This window comes from Anoplopoma fimbria, chromosome 2 (genome assembly GCF_027596085.1).
Source record: "Anoplopoma fimbria isolate UVic2021 breed Golden Eagle Sablefish chromosome 2, Afim_UVic_2022, whole genome shotgun sequence".
In the NCBI taxonomy this organism is placed as follows: Eukaryota; Metazoa; Chordata; class Actinopteri; order Perciformes; family Anoplopomatidae; genus Anoplopoma; species Anoplopoma fimbria.
In genome coordinates, this window is record NC_072450.1 from 4,169,040 (window position 1) to 4,191,723 (window position 22,684).

General features: G+C 39.3%; 1 protein-coding gene across 1 annotated transcript; it reads right to left on the reverse strand.

Moving 5' to 3' along the window:
- LOC129101403 (paired amphipathic helix protein Sin3a-like) lies at window positions 1-22,095 on the reverse strand. Its single transcript, XM_054611213.1, is given in 22 exon segments — window positions 1-953; window positions 2,187-2,306; window positions 2,308-2,398; window positions 4,765-4,859; window positions 5,950-6,042; window positions 6,137-6,310; window positions 7,417-7,586; window positions 7,710-8,295; window positions 9,254-9,437; window positions 9,558-9,796; window positions 9,913-10,029; window positions 11,400-11,625; window positions 12,573-12,691; window positions 12,808-12,894; window positions 13,282-13,434; window positions 13,927-14,079; window positions 14,867-15,118; window positions 15,570-15,915; window positions 16,625-16,731; window positions 16,916-17,098; window positions 18,041-18,257; window positions 21,984-22,095. Coding segments are annotated over 21 exon segments (3,909 nt in total). The 5' UTR covers window positions 18,236-18,257; window positions 21,984-22,095; the 3' UTR covers window positions 1-734.
- Window positions 22,096-22,684: the final 589 nt, after the last annotated feature.

Here is a 22,684-nt window from a genome sequence, read left to right on the forward strand (position 1 = left end):
AAAAAAAAAAAAAAAAGTTTGCATTTTCTCTGCAACCTCTAGCTACAGACTGATACTCCATGTGTGTGTGTGATTTAATGTGAGCTACACATCAATGACATCCGATAGAAAAAAAAAATCTAGATATAAACAACATATTTACACAGAAGTGTTTGGGCGGTCATAAATTATTGTACACGATATACACTGCTGGAATATTTACTGCGTCTACCCAGCGGTCGCCAGAGAATATATTAGAGTGCCTCCCTGCACCAATGAAAATGGAAAAAACATTCACAGGCTGTTACTAGTTTACACAAAAACTGAGGATGTTTGTTTTTATTTCCTGTAAAATTACGTGTGGTTCTTAAAAAAAATATTTTTTTAAGTTTTTGTGATGAAATGTTTAACACCTTTGAATTAGTTTGTGAATTTCTCCAAAGAGAAGCTGCAGTAAGGAGTGAATTTTAAGTTATAATCATCTCATGTAAAAATCTACATGTTATATAATATTGATATTTCTGAAACAGGCGTTTTTTTCTCAATATAATAACAAAAAAAGAACGCCTGTAAAACTATTTCACATGCGTTGCAGAAATTGCAACGTGAGCTTGAAAGTTTGGACAAAGTTCTTCTATTTTGGCATCTGAATCCTTCAACAGCAGGTTTGTAGAAAAGCTACTTTCTGTCTGAAGTCATCGTGGGGCAGTTTGTTGTGAGGAGACCGTCACGGTTCTTCCTTTGTTTAACAGAGACTACAGAGTTCTGTACTTCACCCGGTACTTGTTCACGGTGATGTAGTGGAGGACCTCCGGGTTGCAGGTGGTGCTGCAGGGCAGAAGACCCTCTCGTCTTTCTCCCATCAGCCACTTGCGGTTGTCGGCGGCCATGTCGGGGGTCACATGCTCGTCGGCCCAGCCGTCCAGCCAGGAGTGGAAGCGTCTGTGGAGGCGCGTGTTGACCCGCTGCTGGGACTGGGATTAAAACAGAAAAGCAGAACATCAAAGCTCAGCTACTGGGAAACCAGTTCAGAGAGTCTACAGAGAGGCGGCTCAGCTACTGAGAGAGCAGAACGTCGCATCCACTGGACTGCAGAATATGAAAGAACATCCTGCTTCTTTGGTTCTCAAGAAGAACGTTTACAGATTTTCTGAAAGAACCAAAAGTCAATGTGTCTTTTGAATTAGGGCTGCACAATTAAATAAAAAATCCATTGCAATATGGCCTTCTGCAACATTCAAACCCAGAAGGAAAATCATTTTTTGAAGGATAAATGTGTGCCAAAGTACCATTTCATTAAATACTGTGCTGCTGTAGAGATGTTCTGGCCTAAACCTCATGTTCTACAGACTTAAGAAAACATATTTGTGTGGTACAGAATACTGAAAATAAATATTCAGGGAATTCACTCTTTTCATGCACTGTTACATTTTGAGATTTTGGTCTAATTTGCTTCCCTAAAATGTCTTCTTTCAGACTAGAGGAAAGAAAACATCCAAAAATACACATTCAGGTGTTTATGTTAATACTTTGTGTAATTGCTTCTGCAGTTTTCTCCTAAATTCACCAAAAGTTACCATTAGATAATGCCTATATTTGCATATTTAAACAATATTTTCAGAAAACTTGAAGTTTCATGGTGATATCTATTAGTTATGTTTTTGTTTTTCAACATGTATGTAATTTAACTAAACATATCTTTAAAGGACGTTTTCTCTAAATGAGTTTTTTCTCAGACTCTGATCCAGAAATCTCCACTTCAGTAGCTCTTACATACACCAAACTTTACAGCTTCATTCCTCTCTATATTCTGAAGGTTTCTACAGAGGGGTTTGTTCAGATATCATTCATAACCTGATTTATACAACATTTATTACTAAAAACATGGAGAAAATATATATTTTTTAAAGTCTGTTGACAGTATCTTCTGATTTATTGAGTAATACAAAGAGATCACCTACATTCTCTCTGTAAAAACCTTTCACTATAATATGTCAACAATATGAAAAGAACAATTTTGAACCTGGCTTTATGAAATATTCACATTTCTGTTGTGGAAATGTATGCAAATTAGCACATATTTCATAAGATAATGCCTCATTTGCACATTTAAAGTAAACATTTAAGAAAACTGTTAAAACAAAAAATTATTCTCTGAATGAAACAGAATCTACGGCGAGTAAAATACTTATTTTTTCAGCTCCTACCTGATGAGCCCGTGTGAGCGCTGTGTGCCGGTACATGTAGTCCTCAGACTTGCAGACGTAGACCATCTTGTAGGAGTTGAGTTTGAACATGCACTCCATCTTCAGCTCGCCGCCGCCGCCGCCCCTGAGGCTTGTCCGACGGCGCCTTGTTCATCCTCTGCTGCTGCAGCTGCTCCCATCCTCTCTGGCACTTCCTGATCCGTCTCAAATTCCTGGAGGCGGGAAAAATAAATCGACAAGCTTGAATAACGCAGATTGATCATATGAAAAAAAAATCTTCTAAATACTCGAAACTTAAAAAAAACAGAGCGTTTACAGGGAAAGTTCGCACAAATTTAAAAATGTGTAAAAATCTTGTTTTTATAAACTTTTCAAAGATTTGTACTCCGACAGTTTGCACTGTGGTCCGGCACGACATACATGACATTAAGCAAAAAATTTGACAGCAGTAAAGTCAAAATTTGAGAGGACTGTCCCTTTAAACAAGTATATATTTTTTTTAAACCCATGCATTGCAACTCACCGAGTGACTGAATTAGATTGGGAGTCAAATCATTGGAGGGGGAATGTGGATCTATAAGAGCAGCAGAGGCAGCAGTCGGGATTTTCTCTGTACGGTGCACTTCCGTCGCACAGCCACAAAAATGCTCGGCAAACATTGATTTTTTTATTTGAATTGGAAATTGATCATGATTATAAATTATTTTTTGCAGGTAGATAAATAAAATGCAATAAATCACCCCACCTGAATAAATTAAATGTGTACTTACCACTGAGGGTACAGGTGAGCGGGGACTCAAAACATATTTTTGCATTCAGGGCTCCACTTTAAAGACACGACAGTGAGGCCAATTTAGTTAGAAACAGGAAAAAAAAAAAAAAATTGATGCCTGATAGGAAAACCAATCGAAAAATATGAGCTGTGAGAAAAATACTTTGATGTGCACATACTTTCACCAAACGACGTACAGAGTGTTATGATCATGAGATGGAGACCCAACACAACTGGAAAAGAAACTGCTGGAGTTCTTTTTTTTTTGTTGCTGCCATTAAAGACTTTTGTGAAGAAGGAAGTCTTTTGACCTCTTGTGCTGCTGATCTCTCATAGATTTGATGAAAAATAATAAAACGGGGACAAGATGTGGGTGACCCACTGATAAATCATAGCACCAGATTTATGCAATGGGTTAAAAAAAAAAAGAAAAGATAAAACTTACCAATATTTTAAAGCATTTTTTTTTTTTTTTTAAAGGAATGTTTATGGTAATGGACAGCCATCTCAAAAGAAACGTAAATAAAAGCACCCTTAAAAGAAATGCAATGACAGGCTCATCTGGAGCTCTAAAGACACAACACGCCCTCCATGCACAGCTCTGAGGTGTCGGGGAAAGAAATACGCCAACATGAACATACAATTTAGACAATCATTTTATTTACAAACCCTACTCCTCTGTACAAGTGTTGCAGATAATGTGCTTGACCAGAGTTTTTAAAAACTTGTGAGCACTAGTTTCCCGTCAAACCAGTGGAAAATAAAACCCCCTCGCTCACAACAAAAAAAGTTGTAAACGGGGAGCTCGCTGTTATTTTTTTTTTTTTTTTTTTCTTCTTCCCCACTGAAAATCATTACAAACATAACACTGAGTATAACAGACTTGAACAAATGGACATTTGAACATTTTACAGTCAAATACAGGACCTTGTTTCTGGATACAATCACAAACAAAAAGGGCATGATAAGGTAGAAAAAGGAAACCACGTCACTGTCCTCTCTGAACAAAGTCTCTCAGGTGCAACACAAACAGCTTCAGACTCTCAAACTCAGGTCAAAGACATCGTAGAAAAATGAATATGAAAAAAAAAAGGTTGAACCCATTTGTTTTGCTTTCAGTTTGTGCATTCAATGACTTTTGTTCTTATGTTACACAATGAAAATCAGCATTTAAATTCAATACAATGTGAATAATCAAACCAAATAACTCCTTGTAGCTGTCTGCTAAGCTGGAAAATTCAAAAAACCCATGATCAAGCCAAAACCATTCTTTTTTTTTAAAAAACCTCTGCTATTAATAAATAAAATTCCCCCGTTAAAAAGGAACTGAATCAATGAATAAATAAATTCCTTTTTTTTTTCTTTTTAAAAAGATGGCCATGTAAAGTGCAATCTTCTGTGTGAGGCAGACGTCAGAAACTGAAAAACGTTCACAGCCAATGAGATTCTTTACAAACAGGAGGGCGTTCAGGCGTCTTCGAGCACTTCACTGTAACCGTGGAGTCGCTCTTGTTTTTTTTTTTTTAATAAACCTTCTCAAACCCTCGTCGTTTGTCCGTTACCTTACAAAAAAACAGGCAGTTCTTTTACGCCCGAAATCTGTTGCGGTTAGAAAGAGCTTCCTACGTCAGGCTTGTGCAGAAGTGCCACTGTTTTTCTGTTTTTCTATCTCTGAAACATGAGTGGTGTTTGGCGGCTGGTTTGGCTTGTCAACGACAGTGGAGTGGCTGCTCGGCTGACTAAGAGCCTCGGGGACAGAAAGTATGCAGACAAGAGGGACACATGGCTGGGGGGGGGGGGCCTCACCTGGGGAGGAACACGGGCTTCTGGGAAAGATGATCACGCAGCTCCGGGGATGCAGAGTCTGAGTTCAGGTATCTGCCCACGTAGACGGACCACCTCTGTGGAGGACCAGAGCAGAAAACACACCTTTAGACCTTCTACTAAACCCGAGTAGTGGTTATCGCCTATCAAATTTGGAATATAAGAGTTATCAATAGTGGTGTAATAAACCCCTTGCAATCCGTGATCCGTACTGTTCCCCCTCTGGAAACCACGGATTAATGACACAGTTTAACGTTAACCCTAACACTGTGAAATAAAGTTTTACTGACGATCGTTAACTGCAAATATTCAGTAAAATATGTGATCAGGACATCTGAATTAATGCTTTTCTAGTCTCTGATAATGTGAAATTGTAAACAACCAATCCGTGTTTAAACTGACAGGAGGAGAGCTAGTAACGTTAGCAGCACCGCTAACGGCTAACAAATGAAGGTTCCGTTCAGTGAAAATGAGAATTGGGGCGAAGGTCAATTATAACGTTATCATGATGTGTTCACATGTAATCACGTAAAATGTAGTGCTGGCGAGAAACTTGAATAAACATAGTTGTTTTAATTGCAACAACATAAACAGATATTAGAGATTAATTATGACCTTATAATCATCATTAAAACTACTAATGACAAAATTTATTTTGGTCAATCAAAATACAATCTTTTATTTCCTTATCATTTGAATTGTGTGTTTTTATGAAGAAAAAAAACACTATGAATTACTATAACAAAGTTAAAAGGATATCATTTAGAAATATTTATGGCTTACTGACTTCAGAGGGGTTGAAATGATTTTGAGAAAAAGTTTGAGCCTTGTAGACCAGCTGTTCTAACCAAACTACATAACAAAGGATCTGTATCATCCATCCATCCATCTATCTATCCATCCATCCATCTATCCATCCATCTATCTATCTATCAAGAAAAGACAACTTTTTTGTGTTAACTGCCGAATAGTTTCTATACCAACACCCAACAATGTAAATTTTGGGAGGAAAAAAAAATATAAGAAACACAGAACAAGATAATGCAAATAGTTCAACATCACCACTGACTCCGGCCTCAAAATAATTTTCAAAGCATTCACATTCATTACAGGGTTGTTGTAACACTATGTGTATGATATGCAGTTGTATACTTAAGCGGGTCGTACCTCTGCATCCGCCGGCTCATCAGAGTTGTCCTCCTCCGTGTCCAGCAGCTCCATGGACAGACTGACGGCTCCTCGGCTCTTCATAAACATCAACTAAACCAAACCCAAACAGAAGAAGAATCCCCGTTAATCAAAAGGTGTTCACACTGACGGAGGACATCACCGTTACTCTGGAGACTCGTGGTACCTTGAAGCAGTTCTCGTCCGTCATTAGCTGCTCTGCTTTGCGTTGGTAGGCCCCCTCGGCTGTGGCCCTGGACGTCTGCGTGGACAGCGTGCCCCCCGTGGCTTTGTTGGCACATTCGCTCAGGTACATGTCCGTTACACGCGCACATACGTCATCCGTGACGAGGTGCTGGAGCTGTGGAAGGCAACAGGTTGAGTAAGAAACAGCCGTTTCAATAAAATGCAAAACTTGAGCTTGTTATCATCAAGTTCCATCAATGTAGAGGTCAATATTTAGGTTATTATTAATATTTACACAGTTAAGGGGAGAGTGTAAAATAAAAATAATAAATATTATCATGAACCTTTCCAAGTTTAGTTCTTACATTAACAAAGTTATTTTTTTGTTCTACAGGTTATCTGAAATGTTATGTTTAAATATTTAAATGAGGCACAATCAAATCAAACATGTGCTAATTTGCATACATTTCCAGAACATAAATGTGAACATTGGATAAAGCCAGGTTCAATATTCTTGTTTCATTATGTTGACATATTAGAGTCAAAAGGTTTTACAGAGGGAATACTTTTTGTAAACCTCCATAAATCAGAAAATACTGTCCACAGCCATTAAATTACATGTTTTTTGTAATAAAATGTTGTATAAATCAGGCTATGAATGATATATGAACAAACCCCTCTGTAGAAACCTTCAGAATATAGATATGAATGAACCTGTAAAGTTTGGTGAATGTAAGAGCTACTGAAGTGGAGATTTATGGGTCAGAGTCTGAGAAAAAACTAATTTAAAGAAATGTTTTGTTAAATTACATTCATGTTGAAGACACTACAGGTGAATAGGGTAAAAATAATTAACTAATAGATATCAACATGAAACTTCCCTAGTTGATTACTTGGAGTAAGACAGTTATTTTTTGTATTACACGTTTTCTAAAAGGTTAAGTTTAGGAGTTAGTGGCATCTAGTGGTGAGGTAGCAGAATGGTAACGTTTGGGGAATTTAGGCTAAATCTTCAGATGCAATTAGACAAAGTAGTAAAATAAACACCTTAATGTGTATTTTGGATGTTTTCTTTCCACTAGTCTGAAAGAAAACATGTTATGGAAGCAAAATAGCCCAAAATCAAAAATTTGACCAGTAAAAGAAACAATGTTTGTGCCTGTAGCGTTTTCCCCTTAAATAATGTTTGAATTTGAATTAAACTACATACAGTTAAGAAGTATACACTATTTTTTGTGCAACACAAATCCAATCATATGCTATAATCCTGAATGTGCTGACCTGCCGGACGATGCTCTGGATGAGTTTGTCCATGGTGAAGGCGATGTAGGCGTGGATGGTAAACATTTCCCTCAAAGAGTCCTCGTAGTGAGTCGGCTCCATGTTCCCGTCCAGGAGGTTACGCACCATTTCCAGAAACACTGAGTAATAGTCCTCCACATCAACATCCACTGCAGGGAGAAAAGAGTTCATGGGATATGGTGAGTAATTACAAAAGTATGGAATTTTCTTTTGTAGAGGATTGTAATTAAACAAAAATAGCACCGTTTAAACATTTTCTTTTTCGGACTTACTTGGCTCCTTCATCTTCAGTTGGATTGCTGGATTTTCGCTTTTCTCCCTTTTGAGCCCCAACACTTCTCTTTCCCAATCTCTCTCGCGGGCGTCCTCCTCAATCTGCTTCTCGGCTTGGCCGTAGATCCGCAGCAAGCGAGAGCAGAGGATGTGGTGAAGGCGGAGGAAGATGTACCAGTAGTTGTTGACGTAGAACATGTTGTAGGCGTCGTCGGTGCCGCGTAGCTTCTGAGCCGCCGTGTTGCCGAAGAGGAGCTTGGACTTCGTCGGGCTGCTTCCCGGCAGGCCGTTGTGCTTCTTGGGTCCGTCCGGGTCCAACTCCATGTCCTCTTCCTCCTCCTCGTCTTCCTCCTCCTCGACGTCGGAGAGCTCGCCTCGCCGTGCAAACAGCAGGTCGGGGATGAAGTGGTGGATGATCTGCTTGATCTTGTACTTGTCCTCTTTCTGGATGCCCACCTGTCTTTTGACGTGGTGGATGATGAGGGCGGCGGCGTCCTCCAGGATTTGGCTGTCGTCGTAGGTCTGGGTTATGTGTGGGCCGCTCGGTGGCGGCGTGGCGGTTTCTTCGGACGCTCGCTCCTGGCGCTGCAGGACAAAAACAGGAGTAGAATGAGGCATTGTTTTTAATAGACGGATGCATTCTGTATGTAAAAGTCCCACTTACAGCTTCAAAAATAAATTCAAACGTGTTGTGGAAAGCAAGACGTTAAATACAAATATCCATCGCTATGCATACGACACTCAACTATACCTTTCTGTTGAGCCAACTAACCCAGACGTCCTATCGTCTCTGACTTCCTGTTTGGCCTCAATAAAGCATTGGATGACTGACAATCTTAAAAACTGACTGTTTGGAACCAGAGACACTTTTCAATTGACTTCGGAACCTGGCTCACCAGACAAAATCGGAGGATAAAAGTCTTGCTTTGCAGACGTGACCGTCACAAATGGAGGACTTTAAAAAGAAGGCCAATTTGTTTTTAAATTCTTTGGAAACTAGAGGTCTTAAAAATCTACATCTGAGTAAATGTTTGAGGTTGGTTCAACCCGTTTTGCTTTTTACACTCCCATTTTTGATTCTTCACGTTTTGCATTGTGCTCGGAGCTCAAGCGGCATCTGTGGAGACTTGCTACGATGCCACACCCCGAGTATAAACAAAGCTTGAATCAAAGTTGAACCATTACCGTTCGTCCACCTGAGAAATGTTGCCAAATTAAGGACATTCTTTCCAAAGAAGCATGCCAACAAAATGTATCCATGTGTTCATTTCCAGGAGATTGGTCTTCATTGGTCAACCAAAAAAGCTTCAGCAAGTTCCCTCATTCACTACTTCCTCCTCACTTTCTATGTAGTTCTTTGTAGAAGACTTTATAGTGAGCTCTTCAACAAAATGAACACTTTCGGACACAACCCGGGTCATTTTCTCTGCGCTGATGGTTTCGCACAATTAAAACTGAACAGATCAACGTCGACTGGTGGACCATCCAAAATAAATGATAAGAATTGATTATGTTATATTACGTTTTCTTCGTATTTACTTACGTCATCATACAGCATCTCAATTTCATTGAGCAAGGTCTTTGAACGCAACACTTTGGTGTCGTTCTGCTTGAAGTTGATGCCTTGATGGTCGAGAGACTTCAGGTAATACTTTTCATTCTGCTCCCGCCAGATTTTGTTGAAGCCTCTCTGGGCTTCTCTCCACTCCTCCTCTTTCATTTTTAATCTGAAACAGGGACAGAGGAAAAAATGTGATGCTTAAATCGGGACTACATTATATCTTATAAATTATAAACACTCTTTAATGCCTCACCAGAGGAAGATAAGTAATTAAAAGACCATTAACCTTTTCAGCACTATGGGAACCGACACGGCCGGGTTCTTCTTCAGCCCGTCGATGATGTCGTGGGCTTTGTCTCCATATATCCTCTGGATGGCTTTGCGGTGAATGACCTCTGAGGAGCCGCCCATCGTGTTGTCCAGTTTGAAGCGCAGCTGCTCCTCCGCCGACATACGAGAAATCCTCCGCTGTACCGACTCCAGGGCTCGTATCGTGGAGAGGTTGGCTTCCAAAACGACGTCCAGCTAAAGCGGGAGAAATCAAAGAAAAGTTATTGACATGTTCTCTTTTATTGGATATATTCATAAAGGCTTGTCTGTAATATTTCGAGTAATATTCGAGTCTGCGTTGACTTCCTCACCTCAAAGCGCTCGTCCTCACATCTGTAAATGTGCTCCTCGTATTGAGTCTTCTTGGAGCTCACAAATGTTGAATCTTCAGACCACGACGGAAACGACACCCACGTATCGTTCAGAACCTGCAAGATCACAATCAGTTCAACTCAAATGTCAGATTTAAGGAGTTTAAGATTTAAAACAGTTTGTGTGAAAATGTCATGTCAGACAGACGCATCACAAAAAGCTGAAAAATAAGTCATTCAAATCAAAGCGTTTAGGTTTCAGGCCCCACCATGTAATCAGCCGAACCTTAACAGGCTTTCTAGTTCATTCTAACACACTGTTTGTAACATAATGTAGAGTAATGTTAGAAGGTTGCCTTTGATTTCTTGATGAAACACTGTATGTAACAGGAAAAAAAAAAAAATCAGGTATAAAACAGGAAAGAAGTAAGAGGTTGTGGCTTCTTCTCAAATCGGAAGATTTCCTGCTTTCCTGTGTCATTTCATTGTAAAAAGAATCCAAAGCTTTCCAAATGACAATGAGACGAAAAAGTGTGAGGAAGTAATCAAATGCTCTTTTAACTTGGAAGGACATTTGTTGGTTTTTTTAGACTGAATGCTCAATCAAGCGATGTACTTTTAGTTGGACTCCTTCTTTGTTTAAATGACAGACTGAAGGCCTAGGTGTTTTGGAATACACAGATTACGCCAAAAAGTAAGCTCTGCAGATATTCAGTGTCATCGACGAATATCTTTTCAGGCTAAATGTCTTGTGTAAATCTGTAAAACCGGTGTTCAACTAGTGAGAAATTCCCCCTCACGATGGCGCTGCTAATTGACTACCACCTGAACACAACGCCTGCTCCTAAAAGCTGATGTCCAAGCCAGGCAGCAACCTCCTGTTCTGCAGAGTGAAGCTGATGCAGAAGTGTCTTAAAACTTGCATTCTCTTTACTGACCAGTAGGGGGCGACTCCTCTGGTTGCAAAAAGAAGTCTGGTTGTATAGAAGTCTATGAGAAAATGACTACTTCTCTCTTGCTTTATTACATCAGTAAACATTGTAAACATGAGTTTATGGTCTCAATCTCTAGTTTCAAGTCTTCTTCAATACAGCATGATGTTGATTTAGTAAATGATGCTCCATTTACAGTCAAACAGACCATAAAGCAGGGTATGCTTTAGGGCGGGGCTACATTGTGATTGACAGGTTTCTGCTGCTACCAGAGTCTTATACAACGTCTCTCCGTCACTCCTCTGCATTCCAAATATGGTAACTTCCGTTCATTGGTTGCAACAAAAAAACAACATGGCGACGTCAAAATCGACGGACTCGATGCTTCAAAACGTCACAATCAATTGGTGACGTCACCATGACTACCACCACTTCTTGTATGCAGTCTATGTTCCAAGCTCAAATACTTCCAAACCTTCGTACCTATTAGCCCCACAGCAGAGATTAAACATGACAAAAACAGCTGGAATGAGCAGACCGTCCTCAGTGACTCACCTCTCTGCACAGCGGCGTCCTTCCGGTGCACTTGGGCTGCTGGTAGCTCTTGGGCAGAGCTCTGTAGCTGGAGCCCAGCCTCTTGCAGGAGGCGTAGTCGATCTCCATGGCGATGCCCTCCGTCGCTCGCTCCTTGGGTAGACTCTCCGTGTGGCTCGACTCCCCGTGACTCGACTCCCGGTAGCCCAGGAAGTTTTTAAACCACGTAAACAGCTCCGGGAATTTTCTGTCAATCATAAACAGTTAGTATGAGACTGCAGCCCGGTGGTTTAAGGATATTGTGTAACAGGGACATTTGCAGTGGATATTATTCATAGAAGTATTAAATGTTATCTACACGGGTGACGTTTTTTGCACTTTATTGATTTTTTATATATTGTTGTTTATTGTGTACCTTATATTGCAACTACTGCACACACATTTCTCTCTAGAAGTTCCAACAATTACAATTTTCTTGTCTTTTTTTCTTTCTCTACTATTCACAGCATACAACTTTTTTTATTAAAAGTTTCTATGTATGTATATATTTATTTACACAAACTATTTATTAATCAGTATCTATTTAAAATAATGTAAAGTTGTGTGTATTATAATATATGAAATGTAAATAAATGTCAATATATTTCTCACTTTTCCCCCTGATGGTCTGAATAAGTGGTTTAATTTTTAGAAATAAAGTCACTAAAAAGGGTCTGAAAAGTAATGTAATGTATCATGAAAGACAACAAGCAACACTTTGTTTGTTTGTTTGTGTTTGTGTGAGCCATTGTACAGCAAAATTTATGTTACAAATTTGACCGGCATAGAATTGACTAAATCGAACACCATCAGCTGGTGCCTCTCTTGTTTAATCTTATCATATCTTAAATAAATCATAACTATAGATCATTAAAAAAAAAATCAAATCTGACAGGTGCAACAAGAGCATGACGTAATATCAGGCAAAAAAACCACAATATAACAATATATTGTTTATTAAAAACTGACCCTAACTCACATTGAGGAGTAACAAAATGACTTATCGTTGTGTTTCACATCATCGTACTGAATACATGTTTTACAACTCAAGTGTTTAAGTATGGTGGTGTTATTCAGCTACAATAAAACAAGAGTACAGCTATAGAGGCAATAAAGCACATGTGACTGTAGATGTGTGTGTAAATTTAAACTCACCCAAGAAATGGGATGACTAACTGGACCAGCTCGGCACGAGAGATCACTTCCTGGTTGAAGATGTGAAGACACCGCAGGAAGTTGTCGTACGCCTCGGAGCTCCGCAGAGCCTTCTTCACCTGGAAAAGTGTTTTCAGTGCAGATGGAAAATAAATTAAGCGTTCCCTTGAGGTGATTTCATTAATGTGTGTGTCATCATCTTGTTATTGCAAGACTTTAAATAAACAACGCTGACCTTCTCAAAGAACATGGTTTCAGTGCTGGTGCTGTGTTTGCTGGCTTCAGTCATACCGTGATCCTTCCCCAATAATTTGGGCTTCTTCTGCAAGAGAATGAGGACATGATAACATTAATATTGATGCAGGCTCTCAAAAATGTTATAATAGAGGAGAATATTATCATTCTGAGGTTTTGGGGAGATTTAAACACACTCAGTTGAAAGTTTATCTGCTAAAACTAATAAAGTCTAATAAAAACTTCCTTCATGTATGGTTATAATGTTCAGTTTTTGTTGAAAATGTTAAGATGTTGATTCAACGTTATGCTCATTTGAGATGCTGCAGAACTGTCCTTGTGAGGGGTTTCTAATATGTAGCCTGCCCTCCGTCATTTAAATTGCAGCACGCTGACATTTCAGGCATCTAAAATACAGCAAAAAGAAACAAAAAGTCTGAATATGAAGAGAGTCAGCATGTAGAGTGGTGCGTACCTTAACAGGTGGGGTTCCCACTCCAGGAGGTCTCCTGATTGGCAGGCCGTTCTGGCTCAGTCTCTGTTTGCTGTTCATTAGAGGCCTCTTCACTGTGCCGCCGTGATCATTACGCACCGACTCAGCCCGGTCCGGTGTAGTTTTACCCAGCAGCTGAGGAGAGGATTACATTAATTAACATTATATCACCAAAAAAGAAACATCAAAGAAAATCTGTGTAAATACAGTTTATAGAAGCCAGACGAAAAAAAAAAAAACTCCTGTTCTGGAAGTAAGTGTCTTAAAGCTGCATTCTCTCTACTGTCCATCAGGGGGCGACTCCTCTGGTTGTATAGAAGTCTATGAGAAAATGACTCTACTTCTCTCTTGATTTATTCCCTCAGTAAACATTGTAAACATGAGTTTATGGTCTCAATCTCTAGTTTCAAGTCTTCCTCAATACAGCATGATGTTCATTTAGTACATTATGGCTCCGGACTCAGTTTGAGATCCACTGAGAAATGAATTCAACAATCAGAGTTTAGGATGGTAACCAAAGATATTCTTTTGTACGATACTTTAAGATATTTTTAAACAGAAAGACTTTGCTTCCACAGCCAAGAACAACCACATTAGTGTTACTGCAGTGTGTTCACAGCGACTCACCATCGAGCTGTTTGCGTCGGGCAGGAACTGTCCGAACTCTGACAGCAGGTCCTCCTGGTTCTTGAAGAGTCTTGCAACCTGAGTGTAGACCTCCTGCTCCGTCAGTGCTGGGGTGTAGTTGCCTGCTGCCTCTTTAGCATTTCGTTGTTCCTTCTGGAAAATGTATAATGTGAAATTACTACTTTGTGTATCCCATTTTTCTTGTCTCTAGCAGAACATACTTAGACTGTGTGTCAGCAAAGGATGCCCCCCAAAGCCCAGTATTGAAAAAAGTCCGGAGTTAACGGTTCTGCGGTCGGTACTTTATAAGTCATGGAGTGTGATGTCATCGTCTCAGACCTCATCTCTCTGTCTCTTTATCTTTGTGCTTTACTCTGACAAACACTGGCTCTGGCTCAGTAGAGATTTAGACACACATCATGGCAGAGAGAAAAATGTTTTACTCCAGTCGAAGCTGAGAACTCTCGTTGTCATAAATGCCATAAAACCCTCACAAGTAAAAGGAGGTTAAACCAGCAATTTATCAAAACATTTGGCAAAGAAGCAGAACATAAATCTGCAGTAATGGACTTTTCTACTGTTTGGAGAGCAGCCGTCCAGTCTTTGTCCACGGCAGGAAACGTTATGAATGGAATACAGAGTTTTCTAATAAGAATAGGCTAGTAAAATTAAAGCTATTTTGCTTAGCCACAAATGTACTCCAAAGATTTCTGAACTTTTTGTATTGCTGCTCAAGAAAGATCATTTGTTTACCTACAATAATTATAAAGCAATGAAGATTATTTTCTTTATTAATTGTCTTTTTGTCTCACAAAATTAGAAAAAAGAACCAATAAGAGGATCGATAAGGAACCGAACCAATAAGCTGAGTACTAGTATGAATAAAATCCAGTATCAGCTTTTACCAACATCCCCTCTATGCCACGTTGTATTTTCTCACCTGGTACGTGTGGAGGATTTCCAGGAAGGCTTTGTAGATGTCTGGCTGACCCTGGAAGCGGTTCTTGATCTTGTTGACGTAGTTTATGGCGTGGTTGAACTCCACAGGCTGGTTGTTCTGGAGCGGCGGCCCACCGGACGGCGTGCTGCTCACGGGGGTGTGGGACTGGACCGAGGGGGAGCGCGGCGAGGCGTAGGATGGGATGGAGGGGTTGGGCTGGCTGGTGGGCGTGTGGGCCGGAGACTGAATTGGCTTATGGGATGGACAGAGAAGAGAACAGGAAGTGTCATTACGGTCAAATAGTTAACATTCAGTTTGGTGCTAACAGTCAACACACCTGAAATAAATCTATTCCAAACAAATTCAGATATTTTTAAAAAGGTGTAGATAACTTTGGTCGTCTTTAAGTCTATTTCAATATGTTGTTCTGTGCTGCAATTAATAATTACTTTATTTATAAAGCACCTTTAAACACAGTTTATAAAGTGCTTTGACAGACAAAGCAGAATAAGCAAGCCAATAAAACAACAGAAAGCTCAACAATAAAATACATGTAGAATAATATAGAAAAATAAAACCAATAATAAAATAAATTAAAAATACTTTCAGCGAGTTTTTAGTCTGTGAAAAGGAGCAATAAAAAAAATATGATCAAGAAAATGATGCTCAATTCTGCAGATCAATATAGAAACATGTGTTCTACCTTGCTGGTTTTGTTTGGGGCCGGTTGGGTGGGGGTCGGTGGGGTGGAGGTGGAGGTTGTGTTGGTGTTGGTGGTGGTGGCAGTGTGCGGGCCGGCCTGTGGCAGACTCTGGTGCTGGTTGTGGCTGACGGGTTGGCTGGGCGCTCCAGTTATTGGGATGTTCTGAACGGAGATACCGTGAGGGGTGATGTAGTGGATCTGACCCGGCGTGGTCACGTTGACCAGGTCGTTGGTCTGAACCTCAATCTTGTATCCGGGCGGCAGGAAAGTGTTGAACCCCATAATGAGGTCCGGGTGGCCCTTGAAGAGCTGGGAGACGCGGTTGATGACTCCAGGAGTGTCTATGCTGTAGTGACAGAAGGAAGGAGAGCGATTAAGTATCCGAATTATCTTTAAATTGGGTCAACAGATGTTGTTTCTGCAGATTAAAGCTAAGAAAGAATTAGATTAAACATTATGGTCATTGCATACACATGTAATGGGAAAACAGAGTGCAGTTTGGCATCTAACAAGAAGAGCAAAAAGCAGCAAAGTCCAGCCTATATACAGAATAACTAATAATATTTAGAATAAATATAGAATGTGGAATAAACACATATGGATATTCTACTTATATGCAGTATGAAAAAACATGTGCAGCAATTACAGTAGGCAAAGAGGGGAAATGTTTAAGTAAAAAATATATATAAAGTGTGCAGGTATAAGTACGAGAAATGCTAACAGTAAGAAATAATATACAGAATAAACAGACGGAAGCATGATGTGAATACGGTGTATACATTATAGAGCTACAGTATAAACCAGGGGGATTCAATTAAAATTCAAAGAGGTCCAGTTGGAGAAAATTTCCTCAAGCAAAAGGTCGAGAACCTGATAAAGTCTAACTTTCTTTATAATTCAACGCCACATATATTGAAGTAGCATTTTAGATGTTTTATTTTATGTGCCTTCATTTTGGATTTTAGTGTGTATGTTTGCTCAAAAGATTTGTGCGTTGTCTCGTGGTGGTGCTTCACATTGTACCTTTAAACAATCACAATAAAATCAAAACTCACCTCTGTGATTTGAACTCCTTCATAATATCAAGGAAGTCATTATAAACTTGTGGCTGATTCCCAAACTGCAGCTTCACTTGATCCAAATAGGACAAGGCATCTTCAACCTACAAGGTAAAGAATGAACATGAACCACTAAATGCAGAATAAAAATGAACCAGAACCATAAAAACCAAAATAGAACCAGAAGAAAATTATTTTTTACATGCGTTATTGGTTTCATTTCATTACCATATGTCACACACTGTGTCTTTGTTTACTTTGGTGGATCCATTTTGAAGTTTAAAGTACCTTCAGTCTCTGAAACTGCTGTCCTTGGGTGGAGGTCATGGGTGCCGGTGGATGAACGTGACCCTGGACCACCGCGGGGCCCTGGGACTGAACCGCCAGGGCGTGTGCGTGAGGACCAACATGAGGAGCAGCGTTGTTATGACCGTGTCCGTGTCCACTCGTGCTCTGGGGCATTGTGGGTACCTTTTTAAGAGGAAATAACAAATGCAATGTTAGGATCCATGAGCCTTAAAGCTCACCATGTCTACAGCTACGTCTTCACTCAATTTGAAATATTACAACCTCTTATTAGTACAGAGACCAGATGAAACTATGTGTATGAACGTATTTGTATAAACCATAGACTGTCTATGGTTCAAACAATAACGACGCTGACGTATTAACACCTATATGACATTATTCTAAGGGTTGATGGAGCAGCTAAAATGTTAGCAAAGCCTAGCCCAAATTGATCCAAACTCCATAAGAAAAACAAGCATTTTAAAAGATATTTGCTTGTCGTCTTGCAGAAAGAAAAAAGAAAAAATGAATTCAGACTTTTTACATATCGGCATCATTATGTAGTTATTTCAGCATCTTTTTTATCCGTTTATTGCAATTAAATCACAGCAATATCGTTTATTTTGTGTTCGTACAGGTGTAGTTAACCAGCCGATGTGTGGCTTGCTAGATACAGTGAATACAGCCCCGTAAAATTCACCCAGCCCCTCTGGATGATGTTATGAACCCAGACACAACGGCGTTTAGTTTCCCTTGATATCTGGGACTTCCACAACATGTACAAGGCAACAGTAGTAGTTATTTCAGCCATGATTAAGGAAACCTTGTCTACACGGAGGGAGCCCCCTGCTCCTCTCTGGCATGTCTAGTGTCAGTGACGGGAATGAACACAAATGATCCAATACGTTTGTTGTGAACACGGCGTTACAGTTATAAAACCGACAATTCACGGTAAAACAGGTTAATCCCACCATGTCTTTTTCTGATTTATACCCTTTTTTTTTTTTTTTTTTTTTTACTGGAATTTGGTGCTTGGTAAAAGTTAATCCAAGACCCAATGGCACACAACAGTAACTTCTGCTCTGGAGGCTGTTTTACAAGCCGAACACATCGGTGCTGTCGTACCTGGTAGCCCTGGGGGAGAGAATACTGGATGCCAGTGGACGGCTGCATGTTGTCTGCAGCTGCCTCGATCACAGAGGGGGCCGGGGCGAGGGCCCGGTGCTGGAAGCTGTCTGCAAGGCCTTGAACTGTGGGGCGACGTGTTTGCTGTTGCTGGGGCGCAAATATCGGTTCCTGGTCCTCCACACGCCTCTTCATTGTACACGCATACTCAAAGAGGCTGAAGAGGACAAAGACAGACGGACAGTAAACGGGCTGTTTGGTTTTCAACAAAACAATATTCAAAGCATTCTTCAAAAAATGTTTTAGTTATATTTAATTTACACAGAAAGAATCAGGGATAGACAGAAATACTTCACATCAATATTAAAGTAAAGGAGGGAGCTTTTTTTTAAATAAATTAATTAACTTTATTTGCTAGAAAGCTAATTAATTTGAGATTTTATGTGAGTGTGTGCTGATTTTATCAGCACACACTCGCTAATTTTCTAAATTAAATATAAACACAATTCTGATTAAAATTCGACGCGACGACAATAAATGTACAAATTTGACAAGTTTATCTTAAAATTAGCTCATTAAAAAGGTGGGATGGATGATTGTATTGTGCATGGAGTTTAACCTTTTTTTTAAAAAAAAGACTCAACACACCACTGTTTCCTCAGATGTGATGCAAAAGATGTGTTTGTTTAGGATGTATCGACTATGTCAGTATAATTAAAACGTTGCTGGTTTTAATCATGGTCAATATATAGAGAAATAAAAGAAAACTGCACTGCAATCCATTCTGAGTTTATGAAGAGTATCACAGGTTTTTGTGCAGATTGTGTCAGAAAAGCATTGATTTAACTCGAGACTCATTCTGGAAGCAGTGAAAAGTGTTTCTGTATGACGCAATACAATAAAAACGTCAAAAAGGTGCTTAATGGTAGAAATTATCAGGACAATTGTTGAATGTTAGCAACTAACTGAACTAACTTTAACCAGAGGCTCTAAAACATAGTGTAGAAGCGATGGTAATAAAAATGTCAATAGTTTAGTATGTGTACAAAGTAAGGCAAAACAATCAGTGTCAGTCTACCTAATAAATGAACCCTGCAAACACCAAAGTGACATTTTCAATTTCAGTAAAGATGTTAACTTCAACCTTTATTTGCTCTATATAAGAACTGGGAAAGACATATTGATTATCGAAAGTCCTATTTTACCAAGTTTACAATTCATAAACAAAATGCCAAATACAAACTAAAACAATTATATCAGTGGAGAAAAAAGCAACTTGGGATTCTGTGTTTCTCTGTAAGACACTTTGACTTTGACAGGTGGTGCCAGGGTTCAAACTGCAAAAAAAAGAAAAAGAAAAGGACAACCCTGCTCTATCCACCAAGACACAGCTGCCCCCTAAAAATATCTCTATATTAAATTCAAACATATCTGTGGCCTCCGTATGGCTCTCAGCTAACGGTGCTAACAGCGCAAACCAGAGCAACAGTGCTGGTAGAACTAACAGTGTTACCCCGAGGGGAAACCGGAGGGCGGGCGCTGCTCGCCACTGTATTAGCGCTCTGAAAATCTTATTTAGCACCTTTAAAGACAATAAACTAACCAATTTGACTGGAGACATAAAAATCGGAGATATTGTTACAAAAGCACATTTAAATCTCAATTTGAGTGCAAAACCTTTGAAAGCGTCGGCTGTGCATACCATATTTGGCAAAGTGCTTTTTAAACATAATTGTTCTACATATGCACATTGTGTAAATATTTCCAGTTCTTTATGGTCATGTGCAAAACAATTAAAGTAACCGTTTGAATGGCCAAGAAAATATAAAATCTGAATCCCTGCAACTCTTTGCAATATAAAGAATATGGATAGAGAAAAAAAATCAACTGTCACTTTAACTTTACTTTCTCTTGACATATATGGGCTCGTGCTATGTACTGTTTTAATTACAGTGTATTCATTTTGTCGTTACCGTCTACCATAAATAATATTAATCTATCATGTAATTGTTTTATGTTAACAGGCTGTGCAGTAATGAAATATGTATCAAACATAATTTATATTAGATTAAAAAAAAAAGAGTAAAAATAGTTTAGTAGTTTTATGAAATAGAGAAGGTTATATCAAGTGATTAATTGTATATACAGTACCAGTCAAAAGTTTGGACACACCTGCAACTACTTTGAAGAATCTAAAATATAAAACATATTCTAGTTTGTTGAGCATTCGTTTGTTTCCTTCATAGTTTGGATGTCTTCATTAATCTACAATGTTTTTCTACATCTAATATTGAAGACATCCAAACTATGAAGGAACACATATGGAATTATGTGGTAAACAAACAAATTCTCAACAAACCAGAATGTTTTATATTTTAGATTCTTCAAAGTAGTTGAATGAGAAAGTGTGTCCAAACTTTTGACTGGTACTGTATATATATAAAATAAAAATATATATAAAATAAAAATAAAGAAAAACCATTGAATGAGAAGGTGTGTCCAAACTTTTGACTGGTACTATATATATATATATATATATATATATATATACATATATATATATACACATACATACATATATTTACACATACATACATACACACACACACACACACACACATATATACATACACATATATATACACACACATTCATCTTGTTTAAAGGGTGTCCCAATTGGGCCCATGCTATGTACTGTTTTAATAACAGTGTTATATATAAAAAAAAAAAGTAATGAAATATATATTAAAACATAATGTCTATTTGCTAAAAAAAAAAAAAAAAAAAAAATAGTAAAAATACTTTAGTAGCTTTATAAAACAAATAAGGTCATATAAAGTGATTAAACACATAAATATAATAATGTTAAACGAGTTCAGAGCTCATTCATAAAAACGTGTCCCTGAGAGGAGTCCTTTAGTGACGCTCCCCGACGGTGACGTCACTGCAGTCGCTCCGCGGAGGAGGACGGACGGTGTGCTGCAGCAGCCAGTCCCCCGAAAACACGGCGGCCGAGCGGACCCGTGTGTCGCACATCCAGCCTCCCCTCAAAAAAATATTTAATTTACCGAAACGCGAGGCAAAAGACAGACAGTAACACTATTGCGATATTTATGGCGAAAAATAGGGATATTTAGGTGTTTTTTATTTTATTTTTTGTTATTTTTAAACAGGCACTTCTCGGTCGCTGCCTCATCCCCTCCCCCTCCCTCCGTGTGTCCCTCCGCCGGCCCCGTATGCGGGACTATTTCGCGTGTCTCGTCCGCTAAAGCTATGTAGCAAAACGAGCTAAACCTGCATTAAATGTAAAAAAAATTAATTATAATTAAAATGTTTAAAAAGGCTGTTTGGTTAAGAAAAAGGAAAAAAAAACATTTAATGTCGAGAAGAAACATCGGTTAAAAAAATAAAATTAAAAAAACTGAACATGCTAACTAGCTAGCATGCTAACGTTATGTCAGTGTGTGTGTGTGTGGGGAGAGACTGCTAGCATGCTAACGCTAGCATGCTATGCTAGCGTCGCATTAAACGGCAACTTGTGCGAGAAGTTCGACCGGAAAAAAAAAAAAAAAAAAAAGGTTTGATCGGTTGTCACACAAACACCGTGTTTGACTTCAAATACAATATATATTAAAATAAGTTATTAAAATAAAAAAATGTATATATAAAAAAAAAAAAAATAGCATGTTAGCATTAGCATTAGCATGTCGGCTAATTCTCGCTGTGGAACCCGCGTTTGTTTCGCTGTTTTTTCGCCGGGTGTGACCTCGTGACGGGAGCAGCGGGGTGGGATCGCTGCTCGGGCCGGTCCGCAAGGTTACACGACAGCTAACAGCGATGCTAACCGCGATGCTAACGTTAGCACAACAACCAAACACCCCCCCCCAAGCAGAGAGGAGAGAGTAGCATTCATGCTAACGAGCTAGCACTGGGTCTGACTTACCTACAAACCGGGACCCAGCCTGGGAGAGCTGCTACCCGAGCATACACCTGGTGGGGGGGGTGGTGGAGGTGGTGGTGGTGGTGGAGGGTGGAGGTGGGGGGGGGTAAGTGGTGGAGATGTCAAAATAAATGGAAGTGGCCAGAGAGGCTACGTCGCTAACAACAGTGTATGTATGGAAGCGGTGTTCCCTGAACATAGAGGCGTGTCCACCGGGGGGAAGAAGGCGGGCTGGTCTCCTCCCAGTCCGAACTGGGATTGGTCAGATCTCCAGAATGAAAACAAATACACTGTGTGCACAGTTTTTAGAGCATAGGATCATTTTTATGCATGTTTTCAGGGGGGGGCGACTCACTATGTGAAGGTTTGCATGACTGTGACTGTTAGGCAGCAGAACTTAACTTTTTAAGATGTAGGGGAGGGAACGAGAGAGAAGGGGTTTCAATATCAAGGCGTAGAATAGGACATGGTAATCTATGCAGCACACTATACATGATAGGGAATCAATCTATACAGCACACTACACATGATAGGGAAACAATTATACAGCACACTACACATGATAGGGAAACATTCTATACAGCACACTACACATGATAGGGAAACAATATATACAGTCTATACAGCACACTGCACATGATAGGGAAACAATCTATACAGCACACTAAACAATCTATACAGCACACTACACATGATAGGGAAAC